At 36.6% G+C, this 11690-nt stretch overlaps 1 protein-coding gene across 9 annotated transcripts; it reads left to right on the top strand.

The window, feature by feature from the left end:
- Positions 1–2325: 2325 nt before the first annotated feature.
- Positions 2326–11444, top strand: LOC18437889 (GDP-mannose transporter GONST2). 9 transcript variants are annotated; one of them, XM_020669671.2, is made up of 11 exons: positions 2326–2821; positions 4029–4294; positions 4718–4916; positions 5358–5577; positions 6677–6816; positions 7770–7899; positions 8141–8239; positions 9710–9864; positions 10260–10376; positions 10542–10639; positions 10778–11444. In XM_020669671.2, exons 3-11 carry the CDS (start codon positions 4726–4728, stop codon positions 10819–10821), a joined length of 1194 nt encoding a protein of 397 aa, XP_020525330.1. In that variant the 5' UTR covers positions 2326–2821; positions 4029–4294; positions 4718–4725; the 3' UTR covers positions 10822–11444. The 9 variants fall into 9 exon arrangements, 7 of the variants coding, with proteins under 7 accessions (XP_020525330.1, XP_088729315.1, XP_088729316.1 ...); XR_016060248.1 differs by having other exon boundaries at positions 2340–2821; positions 8141–8258; XR_016060247.1 differs by having other exon boundaries at positions 2340–2821; positions 8141–8258; positions 9656–9864.
- The last annotated feature ends 246 nt before the right edge of the window (positions 11445–11690 follow it).

Below are 11690 nucleotides of genomic sequence, written 5' to 3'. Positions count from 1 at the left end.
CATGATGATAGTAGTTGTAATTATTATTTGCGGGAAATTATTGGTTGGGGGTTTTATCAGGATACTATCATTTTTGTATTTTTAATATAGAATTTATTGGACATCACTAGGATTTTAATATATAGTATTGTATACAATGAGACCATTTACCTTTGGTACATAGAGATTACCATTATTTATGACCATCCGATGTGAAATTTCATAACTTAGATGTGTCATAAAGTTCGAGAAAATTTCTTTTAAACTTTAAGCATGGTCAATGAAATAAATGTAGCCACCACCCAATTTCACATCCAATAGTCAACATCAATTGTAACGACCTTGTATCAAAGTAAATCGTCTCATTATATACTTTCCCTTAATATGTCAGATATATAATATTTATTACTAAAAGTTTTTATTGAAACCGGTGAATATAAATTCAAACTAACTACAATGAAAAACTAATATTTTAGAAATGACAAAGTTGATAAGAGTTTCTAATATCATCAAAATTGAAATAGCAAAAGTTATTATTCCAATTTAATAGCTTTGATTTACATATAATAAATGCTCTACAAATTGTTCCCTGTTTGCCATATTGAGATTTGGACATACTTCGGAAAATGTGTGCGCTTTGTATATAAGGTGTTGGACCTAAAACACCTCCACAGTTCGTTTCATTTGGTTAGAAAATTTGAATGATGACTTGAAAATCTACTTCTCATCTAATTATTGCATCAAAAACTCAAAAAATGTTACGGATCGAGGAGATCGATAAACAAATGAAAATCTTGATAACAGACAGGATAAATAATGTTATTACAATACATACCATTTTTGGAACTTTAAAATCTTTTGTTTTTCCTCATCTATATATCTCGAGGTTGAGATCAGTTAGAATGTTTTTCAGCATCGAAATAACCTTTTTTGATAGATTTTTATCACAATTATTTTACAAATTCTCGACTTACGAAGCCATAAAAAATTGGACCAAATTCTTTTGGGTGAAATCAGCTATATTCCACTTACAACCAACGATGCACCCTACTGCATGTAAGCGAGTGTGCGTTAGTAGATGAGAGAGAGAGAGATTTCATGATTGATCTTATGAGAGGGAAAATATGCATGTCTATCGTAAATGAAGTTTGGTCTTAAATAAAAGTGGCAACGGGCCTGAGGCGCTGGCCCGGCCCTACTGCCTTGAGGGCTGGCTCAGAGCGCAGATAGGGTTGATGAAAAATTTAAGGGCCCGTGGCCCACAGCCACATTTGGTGGCCCAGGACTTAATTTTTTAGGGCCGGCCACCCGGTCTATTGCTGCCCCTTATCTTAAAAGATGGTGTGTGTTTGGTTTGTTCATGAAGATTGGTTTAGAACTTTAGATAAAATTGTTTATGTGGCTGGACCGCATTTCTACATATGCGGTCTAGTAAGTGTATGCGGTCTAGTAAGTGTAAAGTATTTAAGATGGACGTAAGTAGGTGTTTAATCTAAAAGCATTAGAAACTAACGGTCTAAATGTTTTCTTATTAGAATTATTATTTTTAATTTTTAAAATTTATTTATTTTTTCATATTCATGATCTCCATGTTAGAGCTTGTATGTCTTTAAAAATTAAGTCTTAAAATCTATTTCAAAAATAGATTTATTAAGAGGCCCGCAATTATACATATGCGGGCTTGGCCGCATAGAAACCGGGTCTCTTAAATAAATAGAAGTAAATCCCACCTCAAAAATCCACTCGAAAAAATTGTTCAGACATTGAAAAACTCTCATATTGATCATCTAGAAGTCGAGATAGATGGATATGGAAAAATATGGATTTCATGTTCTTTTTGTTCATCTTGTAAAAAAGTTGTCAATTTTCAAAAATTTCAAGTATTTGTAAATGTGTTCAATCCGTACTATTTTTAGAGCTTTACATTTCATAATTAGGGATAAAAATAAAATTTTAGTCTACCATAAGGGTTTCTGACACCAAAACTACATCTTTGAACAAGACTTATAAATGCATCTTATTTTGGTTGATTGACTAACAATATAAACCACAATCCTATTGGGAAAGGGTCATAATAGCCCCTAGATGAGAAATCGAGCTGCCGGATGTGTAGGTGCCAATGGGTCAAGTTCGGGTCAGGTTCTCCTAGAGCCGGACCCGAATAGTACTTGGGTTAAGGTTTTTGGACCCTGACCCGACTTTTTGGGTCCAAAATTTGAACCCACGCCTAGACCTAAGTTCGGTCCACACGTCAGGTCCCCGGTCCTACGTGTTGTTGGGTGCCGTGTCTAGTTGGGTACATTGCCACGCCTACTATCAGCCGTCCCATTTTATATCTAACGGCAGGCGATACTTACGACGTTTGTGCACAAACGATAACGTTCTCGTTCTATTCCATCTCTGAAAATTTGCTTGTTTTATTCAAAGAAATCAGAAGCAAACAAAATTTGAGAGTGAGACAAAGCATGTTCAGGTTGAATTTTGAAGGAACCCGGGATCTCCACCAACAACAAATAAATGAAAAAGAGTTTAAACTTGAATCTCGAAGAAACTCTCGATCTCGAGGTGCTTTAATGGAGCGTTTGACTTAGCGTGAGCCATTAAAGAGCGAACAGAGAGCATTTGCAAAGCTTCGAACAAGCCATGTGTCAACTCTCTAAGCCGTTTGTTTTTTCCCTAGAATCTCGGATTCTTAGGAAACTTGGGGTTTTTCTCCAATGCATCGGGATCAGAGCTTTCTCCATTAAAATGGAGGAGCTTGGCCATGGCGGTGCTCTGCTTTTCTCGAGCTTTGGCGATCAGATCCATACCTTGCGCTGCCTACCTCGCCTTTACGTGACCAGTAAGTCCACTGGTTCGAATATTGTGCCCTTTAGCTCGCCTTTTCTCTTGCTTTTTCTGAAACAAAAACCGTATTTTCACGCCACTTGCGTGACTTTGCTTTAACAAACGCAATATCCACTTAGAATAGTTTCGCAGAAAACTTTTGCACCTGAGAACACTTTCTGGACCAGGTTTAATGGCTAGTTTTTGTGAAATTTCTGATTCCTTAATGTTTGATGGTGTTTTTTTACTCCAGATGTGGTGTCTTTTAGGTTTAGTGTCTTTTAGCTTTATTTCCTACTGATAATATTTAATGTATTTTTTGGGAACATATTTTACCGGATTTAGTGACATTTTTTGGTTTGTGTAATTATTGATCTGTGTAATATCAGTTATTTTCTAATACAGTGAGTTTTCCAGAGCAGCAATGTTGATTTCTGGCTGATCATTAACTCGGGGCAAGGTTTCACGAGAAGTGCGAGATTAATGGTTGTTTTATAGGACTTAAGTACTTTGGAAATGTTTCTGATTGTGTCAAAGACTCGTTTTTCTGATGGATGTAGTGATACATAATTATGACCCTTTAGTCAATTACTGTGTAACTAATGCTGATCTCATCCAATTATGTTTTCCCTTGAAAATTTAGTCCCTATTTAGGCAAATTGTTTATTAGTTCTTGTTGATTCTGCACTTTATAAGAAGCTTCGGGATGACTGCAAGAGCTTTGACTATGTTTTGGGCCGATTATTTATAACATTCAAGGAACAAGAATCCTCCTAATGAAGCTAAAACTCGAATATTTGAGCTCACTATTTGGTTATTTTAGTGATACTGCAGTTTTTGCTGATCATCCATTGAGGCAAGGGTTTGTTTCATTAATGGAGATTTGCGGCTGATGATATCCTTGCTTGCTTAGTAGGTTTTGGTATTTGAGCACTTCTTGTGATCCTTTCTCTGTCATGTGAAGCATTAGTACTTCCCAAAATCACTTTATTGACTTGAATTCCCAAGTTCCTCTAATGAGCCCGTTTTTTTTTCCAAACACATTTGATGGGCATTTCATGTGCTCGGAATGTCAAAACTGAAAAGGCATTTAGGTTACTTAAAGATCTTCTTGGGATGCATTCTAATTGTAGTTCATCCCTATATTCTCTGACTGCAAATGGATGATTTTATGTTCAATTTCATTGCTCCCCCTTTTAATATCTCTCTGCTACTAAATGCAGGCTTCAGATTGAAACAGCTCTTGAGAGTTTCCAATTCAGTAGATGTTTTTCAGAGATTGGGATTTTGAGCCTTTATGAGTTGTGACCTGTGTATCCCTGGAAGTAGTGAAGGTCGAGAACTTTCAGAGGGATTCTATTAATTTATGGGCTTGGAATCTAGGTCAACTCTGATACTGAATATCATTACCCTTATGTTGGGAAGTTAAGGCACTTGGTGCTTCAAAACCAAGGGTTTGGCATGATGCTGCCTCTTGCTTGAGATTGAGGTCAGTTTTCTGTATTTGTTCCCCGGTCATTTGTTGTAAAGAAAACCATGTGGTTGGTTATCTGAATACTTTGGCATCATGAGTTAGATCAGTCAATTGTCAATTTTGGATGAATAAAACATACGTGAAGAAGATAACCTCAGAAGTATAGAAAATGAAACCAATTTATTGTTCTTCTATATTTCATTGACCCATATCGTGGCTATCGTTGAAATCCACGAACATTAAAGGATAAACCACTTTTGTCGGCTGGGATATAACTGTGAGGGACTTGAGACTGCAGTTTTCATTATACAATTTTCTATGCCAAGCTAGAATTCCTTATTGGCAAGAGTTTGTGTTGGGTGCTGGCAGTTGAACACACTGCCACACTGGTAATTTCTTATTGTACTGAGTGTGATGTTATGATGCATCTTTTTGCAGGGTGAATCATGACTTTGAATGGTGCATCAGATCCAATTGCTGACCAGGATATTGAGAAAGCTGATTTATCTGATATGAATGGGGCAGTAACAAACGGAGAAAGAGATAACATTGTTTGCAAGATTATTCATAATTTTCTGAAGCAAGGACCATTCATCAACCTTCCAACCAATATTGCTAGAAGAGCAACAGCTTACAGGTGGCATTCCATATTTATGTCTAGTATTAATCAGTTTAGCGGTGCACATTTTCCATGAGTTTGTGTTATATTTAATAGCCAACTCTCTGGTGTTGACTTTGTTATTTTTTATTATCTTGTATCAATATGTTCCTTGATTGCTTGGGATTAAAAATTTAAAATAGCAGTATGTGAGAAAAATCTAGAAGAAATTTACTATGTGATTTCCATTGGCCATTATTATAGTTCATCTTGAACTTTTCTGGACATGCTTCTTATTTTGTGTTTATGATTACTGGAAAATGAACACCATTTGGTTTTGCAAGGATTCGAGAGACCATGTTGGGGTGCAAATTTAACTATCTAGAAATATCCAGTGAGCGAACAAAGTGCTTTTAATTAAATAATTTATGTATGGACTCAAGTAGGTTTACAAATAAGAGTTGTTCTGTTTGTATGCAGATCATTAACTAAAACCCACGCAGGACCCAGTGATATTGACCTAGAGAACGATGGGGTAGAGAATGAAACAGAAAAAGGGCATCGTGGATCTGAAAGAAAATCCAAAGCCTTTATATCTGGAGCAGCGTATTGTCTTTCCTCTTGCAGCATGATATTACTTAATAAGGTTGTCCTTTCAAGTTATGGATTCAATGCAGGAGTATCACTAATGTTTTACCAGGTAATTGACATGACGTATATTTGTGAAGCTCAAGTCTTCTTTGATTCCTTCAATTTATTTCTAATTGATATGGTTACTTTCATAAAGGAATGCACATATGGGAATGGTCACATATGCAGCACTTCCCATTTGATCCTCTCCAGTTTTGCTTGGACAAACCATTTTTGCCAGATCTTTCATTATAAAATACCTGGAAACCAATTGGTTAGTTTGAAATTGAAATTAGGCCCTCCTGATCAACTCGCTCTTTTAAACTACGGCTGGGCGTCAGAAGATATCTCTCTCTCTTTCTCCATCTGGTCACATGATACAGAGAACTACCTTTGTTTAATATTTCTATTTGAGCTTTTCTCACCTTCCTTGTTGTTTATAGTATTTTGAGGTATTATCCTGATACTCTAGGAAGTCATTTTCTCTTCTCTAGTAATCCTCTCACCAGGACAATTTAACTGTTTCGGCCAATTACTGGAAAACTGTTTGGTCCAAGTTTCTCATCTTAAATAAAGTGACGATCCACTTCATTATAATTTGTTTTTTGATGCTCAGTAAACCATATGAGAATTATGATATTGCAATCAAGTGAATCAGGAGTGAAGGTGCACAAAAAATTGTGAGGAATGGCCCCCCGACAAATTGTCACTGCAAGTAAATGACATCAGTGTTAAAAAAAGCGGAGGTAGCTGCCTGGGCAGCCAGGGGTCCTGACCGTCTAGGCGGCTGCCTAGTCTGGCGCCCAGATACCTGGGCAGCCCTAAGATGTCGGGGAGGGGAAGGGGGTGTTTTGTGTGTGTGTGTGTGTGTGTGCATCCATGTGCATGCGCACATGAGTGTATGCTGGCACGTGTGTGTGCTGGACCATCTATTTTCAAATTTTAGAATTGTTTATAGATCTACTTGACATGCACCATTTTTAGAGCTTTAAATTTCATAATTAGGACTGATGATAGATTTTCATGCCATCACAAGGCTTTCCGGCACCGAAAGTGCATTTTTCGGCATAGTTTTGAGATGCACCTTACTTTGATTAATTTAGGTTGATGCCTTATACAAACCTTCCCTGTAATTGTGCTGAGAATTTGTTTTTATTTACGTGTTGCAGAATCTTGTTAGTGTCCTAGTTGTTATTGCATTGAGTTTCACTGGATTAGTCTCAACTGAAAAGATCACTTGGAAGCTGATTCGCGTCTGGACTCCCGTCAATATAATATTTGTTGGTATGCTCGTAACAGGCATGTACAGGTGCGGTAATATCTGGGTTGGGTGGATTTTCTTTGTCAAAATTGTTTGTTAGAGCAGCTTATCCAAATAAGATGTTCATAGGAGTATGAAAATCTTATGGCATGTAGAAACCAACCAAACATTTCAGAAACATCGTATTTATTATTTATCTGAAACGAGTGATGGAAAAGCTCATATAATCATCAAATGTGACAAGATGTCATGAATTAAGTGACCTGTTTTGCCTGGTATTGAACCTGATCGACAGTGGCTTCCTGTTGATTAGATAGTTTATGAATCCATGATTAAATACATAAGATAATTTATCAAACTTCAGAATTATGCATCTAATGCATAGTTTTGAGTTGTCATTTGGATATCTTTCGTGCAATGCGAAAGGATATCGTGGATATTATTATGTCTTCAATGAGAATTGTCAGAGAAAAATTATTTGATAGTTTGTGAATTACAAAATTAATGGATCACATGTCACCTAGGCACAAGTGAATTGTTTTTATAATCTAGTGAGGGCCTTCAATTTAAAAGAGAAACACTGAAACAACATCTCAAAACCTTGCACCCTAGAGTGCTCTTTTTGTTCCAATGCTGGCTTCAAGTGAAGCTTCAAACATGAGCTTTGGGATTTTTAGGGTTGACCTGATTGGCCCATTAAGTACTTCGGGGCAAATGCGGGATATTGGTCTTAGTGGTAAAAAACTCTAACGTTTCTTTTGGTTCTGTATAATGAAATTGTAGAAACGCTTTAGTGAATAGACATTATACAACTTCCCTCAAAATCAGCTGGTAAAAGCTTGTTGTGAGGTGTTTATATGTATGGGTTTAATGAGGAGGCATTAAAAAAATGAGTTCATAATTCATATAGATCTATGTTTCATGGTTGCATTTCAAACTGTTGCATTCCTCTTCTATTGTTCGTTGATTTCTTTATATTTGCATTTTTTAATATGTTGCAGTTTGAAGTACATAAATATTGCCATGGTGACAATTTTAAAGAATGTGACAAATATCTTGACAGCAATTGGAGAAATATATATGTTTAGGAAGCATCAGAATGCAAAAGTCTGGGCTGCTTTAGTTCTTATGGTATGTTCCTATTTTTTTGGTTATAAAAATTATTCTCATGTTCTTCATAACCGATTGTTGTAATTCTTGTGTTTTCTTGGGGGATGAATTTTAATGAGATTCCCAAAGAATCCTTGGTTAAACTTTGTTGACGATTAAAGAGAGAGATTAGGTTTTAGGCCTTTAGCTTTCAGGTTCTTACAAATCAATTTAAAGCAGGTAGGGATTTTGTGCTTGATTACTTTCCATTAAATTCTTGCAGATAATATCTGCTATAAGTGGAGGCATCACAGATCTTACTTTTGACGGAATGGGCTATGCATGGCAAGCATTGAATTGCATCCTTACTGCAAGCTATGCAGTAAGTGTCTTTAACATCGGTATTGTCCTTTATTAGTATCTAGAGATGCAATTTTTAAGATGTTTGCTATTGGTTGCTGATGGATTGTATCATGCGCGCTGATTTTCTTTTTGTGAGCCAGTCTGAGAATCGCATTTAAAAAATAAGAGGGGAAAGAATAGTAATTAGCAATACAACAACATATATATTACAGTGGATACGTACTGCATGTCACATTGCTTCCAAATGCCTTGATGGGCTGACTAAAGAAATCACTGAGTAAAATTTTTGGCAAATTTTCCCGCTTTTAGTGGGAAAAATATCATGAATATACTTTCAAATAAAAGAAAACCTCATCATCAGAAGAATATAATAACAGGATATTAATATCTATTCGTATTTACATTATGGAAACATGAGTTCAGTACATCAATGGCATATATAAATAAAACTGAAGGATTGTAAGAAAAGGAAACAGAAATTAGTGAAGAAGTTGTTGAGAAAGTTAGGTCCCTGTTCAAATTGCTTGTGGATGACTCGAGTTGGAACGGCTTTTTAAGCATAGGTTTAAAAGACCAGCTTTTGAGAAGAGCTAAGAATGTGTTGGTGGTCCATGCACCACTGTTTGCCATGACTTTTACAAATGGGTGGGTATGTGTAAAGCTGTTCCCAACAGTGTTTAGAATACACAACGAAAGAGCTCATGAGTTCTTTATCTTTTATTCGTATTTTACTATTACAATGAAGCCATTGGTAAAAAGACTAAGAGGTAGGAAGCATTTCTGTTGGAAAATAACTCTTAAGAGATACTTTGGAGCTTTTCCATAAAAAATATTCCCAAGCAAATATAATCATCCACATAGGATGACCTGAAGCATCAGACCATTTTACATATAGAGAAACAGCCTTTCTTATTTACATTATATGGGAGAGATTGTATGTATCTTTGTAGTTGGATTCTTTTTGGTCTTCCTTTCCATTAGAGATGCATCTCTGTCTTAGATTGTTCTATTTTGTTCTATCACCTTTCTGTGGTTTCAATTTGATTCACATTTCCTGGCTTTCTTCACAAGGGGAGAGTATACGTCAAAGGCCTATGGGGAGAGCATAGCCTGTTGGGTTATTAACGTCCCATGAACTAATGGATGGTGGAGGGAGTAGGGTACCTACCAATGGGGTCATGTCTTGTTCTGGCACAAATTCCATCATTTCATTTTATAGTCATGATCCATTGGACCCAGGTTATCCCATTGTCCATTGGGTTATACACTTTCCATTTCCTCAGAAAGGTCTGTGATGTGGTTCTGAATATGCAGAACCGAAAAATGGCATCTGAGTCTTACGAGGATGCAAATTTTGCGAGCTGTCTTTTTGGAGAGGCTGAAAAGCCTTATGAGGATTTAAACTTTCTTTGTTTTTTTTTCCCCTCCTACAAAGATTTAAGGTTCAAATGCTGCGAAAGTAACCTTGCATACGCCAATTCTATGACAGCTGACATTGCGTCGGATTATGGACATAGCAAAGCAAACAACAAAGTCCGGAACTCTAAATGAAGTATCAATGGTGTTGCTCAACAATTCACTCTCCTTACCTTTCGCCTTATTCCTGATCATTCTCTCTAGAGAATGGGAATATGTTTTTGGCTTGTAAGTGCTCGTCTGCCACTTCTGACGATCTTCCACTTCTGATGATCTGATTTATATGCTATGACTTTAAATGCTATGTAATAGGGGTCACATGCAATGAGATGAGTACTTTTCATATGAAAAGGTCACAAATACCTCAAGCTGTTGGATGTAAAGTTGAATGGCCGGAGTGTGCCTTTTTCTCCCGTAATCCGAGGAAAGTTTTCTCAGGCTCCTATTGTAGTCAGTGGTGCTCCTATTGTAGTCAGTGGTACACTCCCAGCCACCCGATTTTACATCTAACAACTAAGGCTGATAGCAACCTCCCTGTCCTAAAGGTCAAAGGTACTTACTGTAGATGTGCTAATGAAATAGAGATTTGTGTTCACATAATTTTATTTTGTTGCCTTGGATAGAGATGTGATTAGTACGCCCGTGTTCTGGGTGGTGACAACTGCTAGTGGGTTACTTGGTCTCGCCATCAGCTTCACCTCTATTTGGTTTTTAAACCAAACTGGCCCTACAACTTACAGGTTCGTTTTTCTCTCTTTTTTCGTTGTTCGACTTTGATAATTTTACTGTCATTTACTGAGCTTTTCATTAGCTCCTTCATGCTGTGGGATATATCATTGATCTCTCTCTCTCTCTTTCTCTTTCTCTCTCTCTCTCTTTCTCTTTCTCTCTCTCTCTCTCTGCAGTTTGGTGGGATCCTTAAACAAAATTCCTATATCGATTGCCGGTATACTTCTGTTTAAAGTCCCACTGAGCACGCCAAACCTCTTCAGCATACTATTTGGTAATAATCTACAACCCAAGGCTTCAAATTTTTAGTTCTCACTCTCTCTCTAATAGATTATTAATTTTTAGCCAATCCCAATTAGATGGGAAAATGTTCTTACGATGATGAAATTATTGTTTTTATGCTTTTGATCAGGTCTTTTTGCTGGTGTCCTCTTTGCAAAAGCAAAGATGTCCTAAATTTCTTGCTCGCCATATCCAATTTGAGGGACCAAATAGATTTGGGAGGACATTTGGTGGTGCCTTTAAAGGGGGAATCCATAGCTAGATAGATAAACAGGGCAAAAAAAAGAAGAGAAATACACTCAAAATTCGAGGTTATTCTTTGAAACAACAAGAAAACATAAAAAATATAATGTGATTTTGCAATTCCATTCTTTTGGTTAAAATTTTAGGGGCATACAGTGGCGATTTGGTTATTGCTTTGGTTTTCAATTTTTGGACTTCACTGAGGTATTATTTTCCCAAAAAATGAAGGGAAAAATAAGGTGGTATCCATTGGATGGTTAAGATTGAGGAGGTGTGTTTACTTTCAATTTTTGGACTTCACTGAAGTATTATTTTTCCAAAAAATGAAATGAAAAATAAGGTGGTATCCATTGGATGGTAAAGATTGAGGAGGCGTGTTTGTTTTAAGAGAATCTATTCCATTGGATTCTGAAACGAATGTGTATTGTGACATTTATTTCCATTTCGTACGGACACATCTATTGGCCATTTATCCGTGGGATGGTTGGAAGTAATTGTGACTTTCTTGTATTAAAGGATTCTCTCTCTATATTTAGCAAGACATGCATTTTTCATTTTCGAGTGCTAATCCGTATTAAAGGATTCTCTCTCTCTACATTTTGCAAGACGTGCATTTTCATTTTCGAGTGCTAATCCTCAAACGCTCTTAATCTCTCCTGCTCCTCAACTTAGGATTGCTACTGGTCCAAGCAATTACATGATGGTTGGAGAGGTTCGGGGACAAACATTTCGAACTACCATTTATATAAAGGAAAAAGATTACATAAGGTGTCAACAATATAGAAGTAAGGTACACCCCA

The sequence above is a fragment of the Amborella trichopoda genome, chromosome 8 (assembly GCF_054954075.1).
Source record: "Amborella trichopoda isolate Santa Cruz 75 chromosome 8, AtrichopodaSantaCruz75HAP2 v2.0, whole genome shotgun sequence".
Taxonomy (NCBI): Eukaryota; Viridiplantae; Streptophyta; class Magnoliopsida; order Amborellales; family Amborellaceae; genus Amborella; species Amborella trichopoda.
The sequence above is the reverse complement of the archived record's forward strand: the minus strand, read 5'-3'. Positions and strand labels throughout refer to the sequence as shown.

Excerpts from the sequence above, each read along its gene's own strand:
- LOC18437889 (XM_020669671.2), top strand. The coding sequence starts at position 4,726 with ATGACTTTGAATGGTGCATCAGATCCAATTGCTGACCAGGATATTGAG. Across the intron at positions 6,817-7,769 it reads CTCGTAACAGGCATGTACAG|TTTGAAGTACATAAATATTG; the intron begins GTGCGGTAATAT and ends AATATGTTGCAG. Across the intron at positions 9,865-10,259 it reads TGGGAATATGTTTTTGGCTT|AGATGTGATTAGTACGCCCG; the intron begins GTAAGTGCTCGT and ends TGCCTTGGATAG.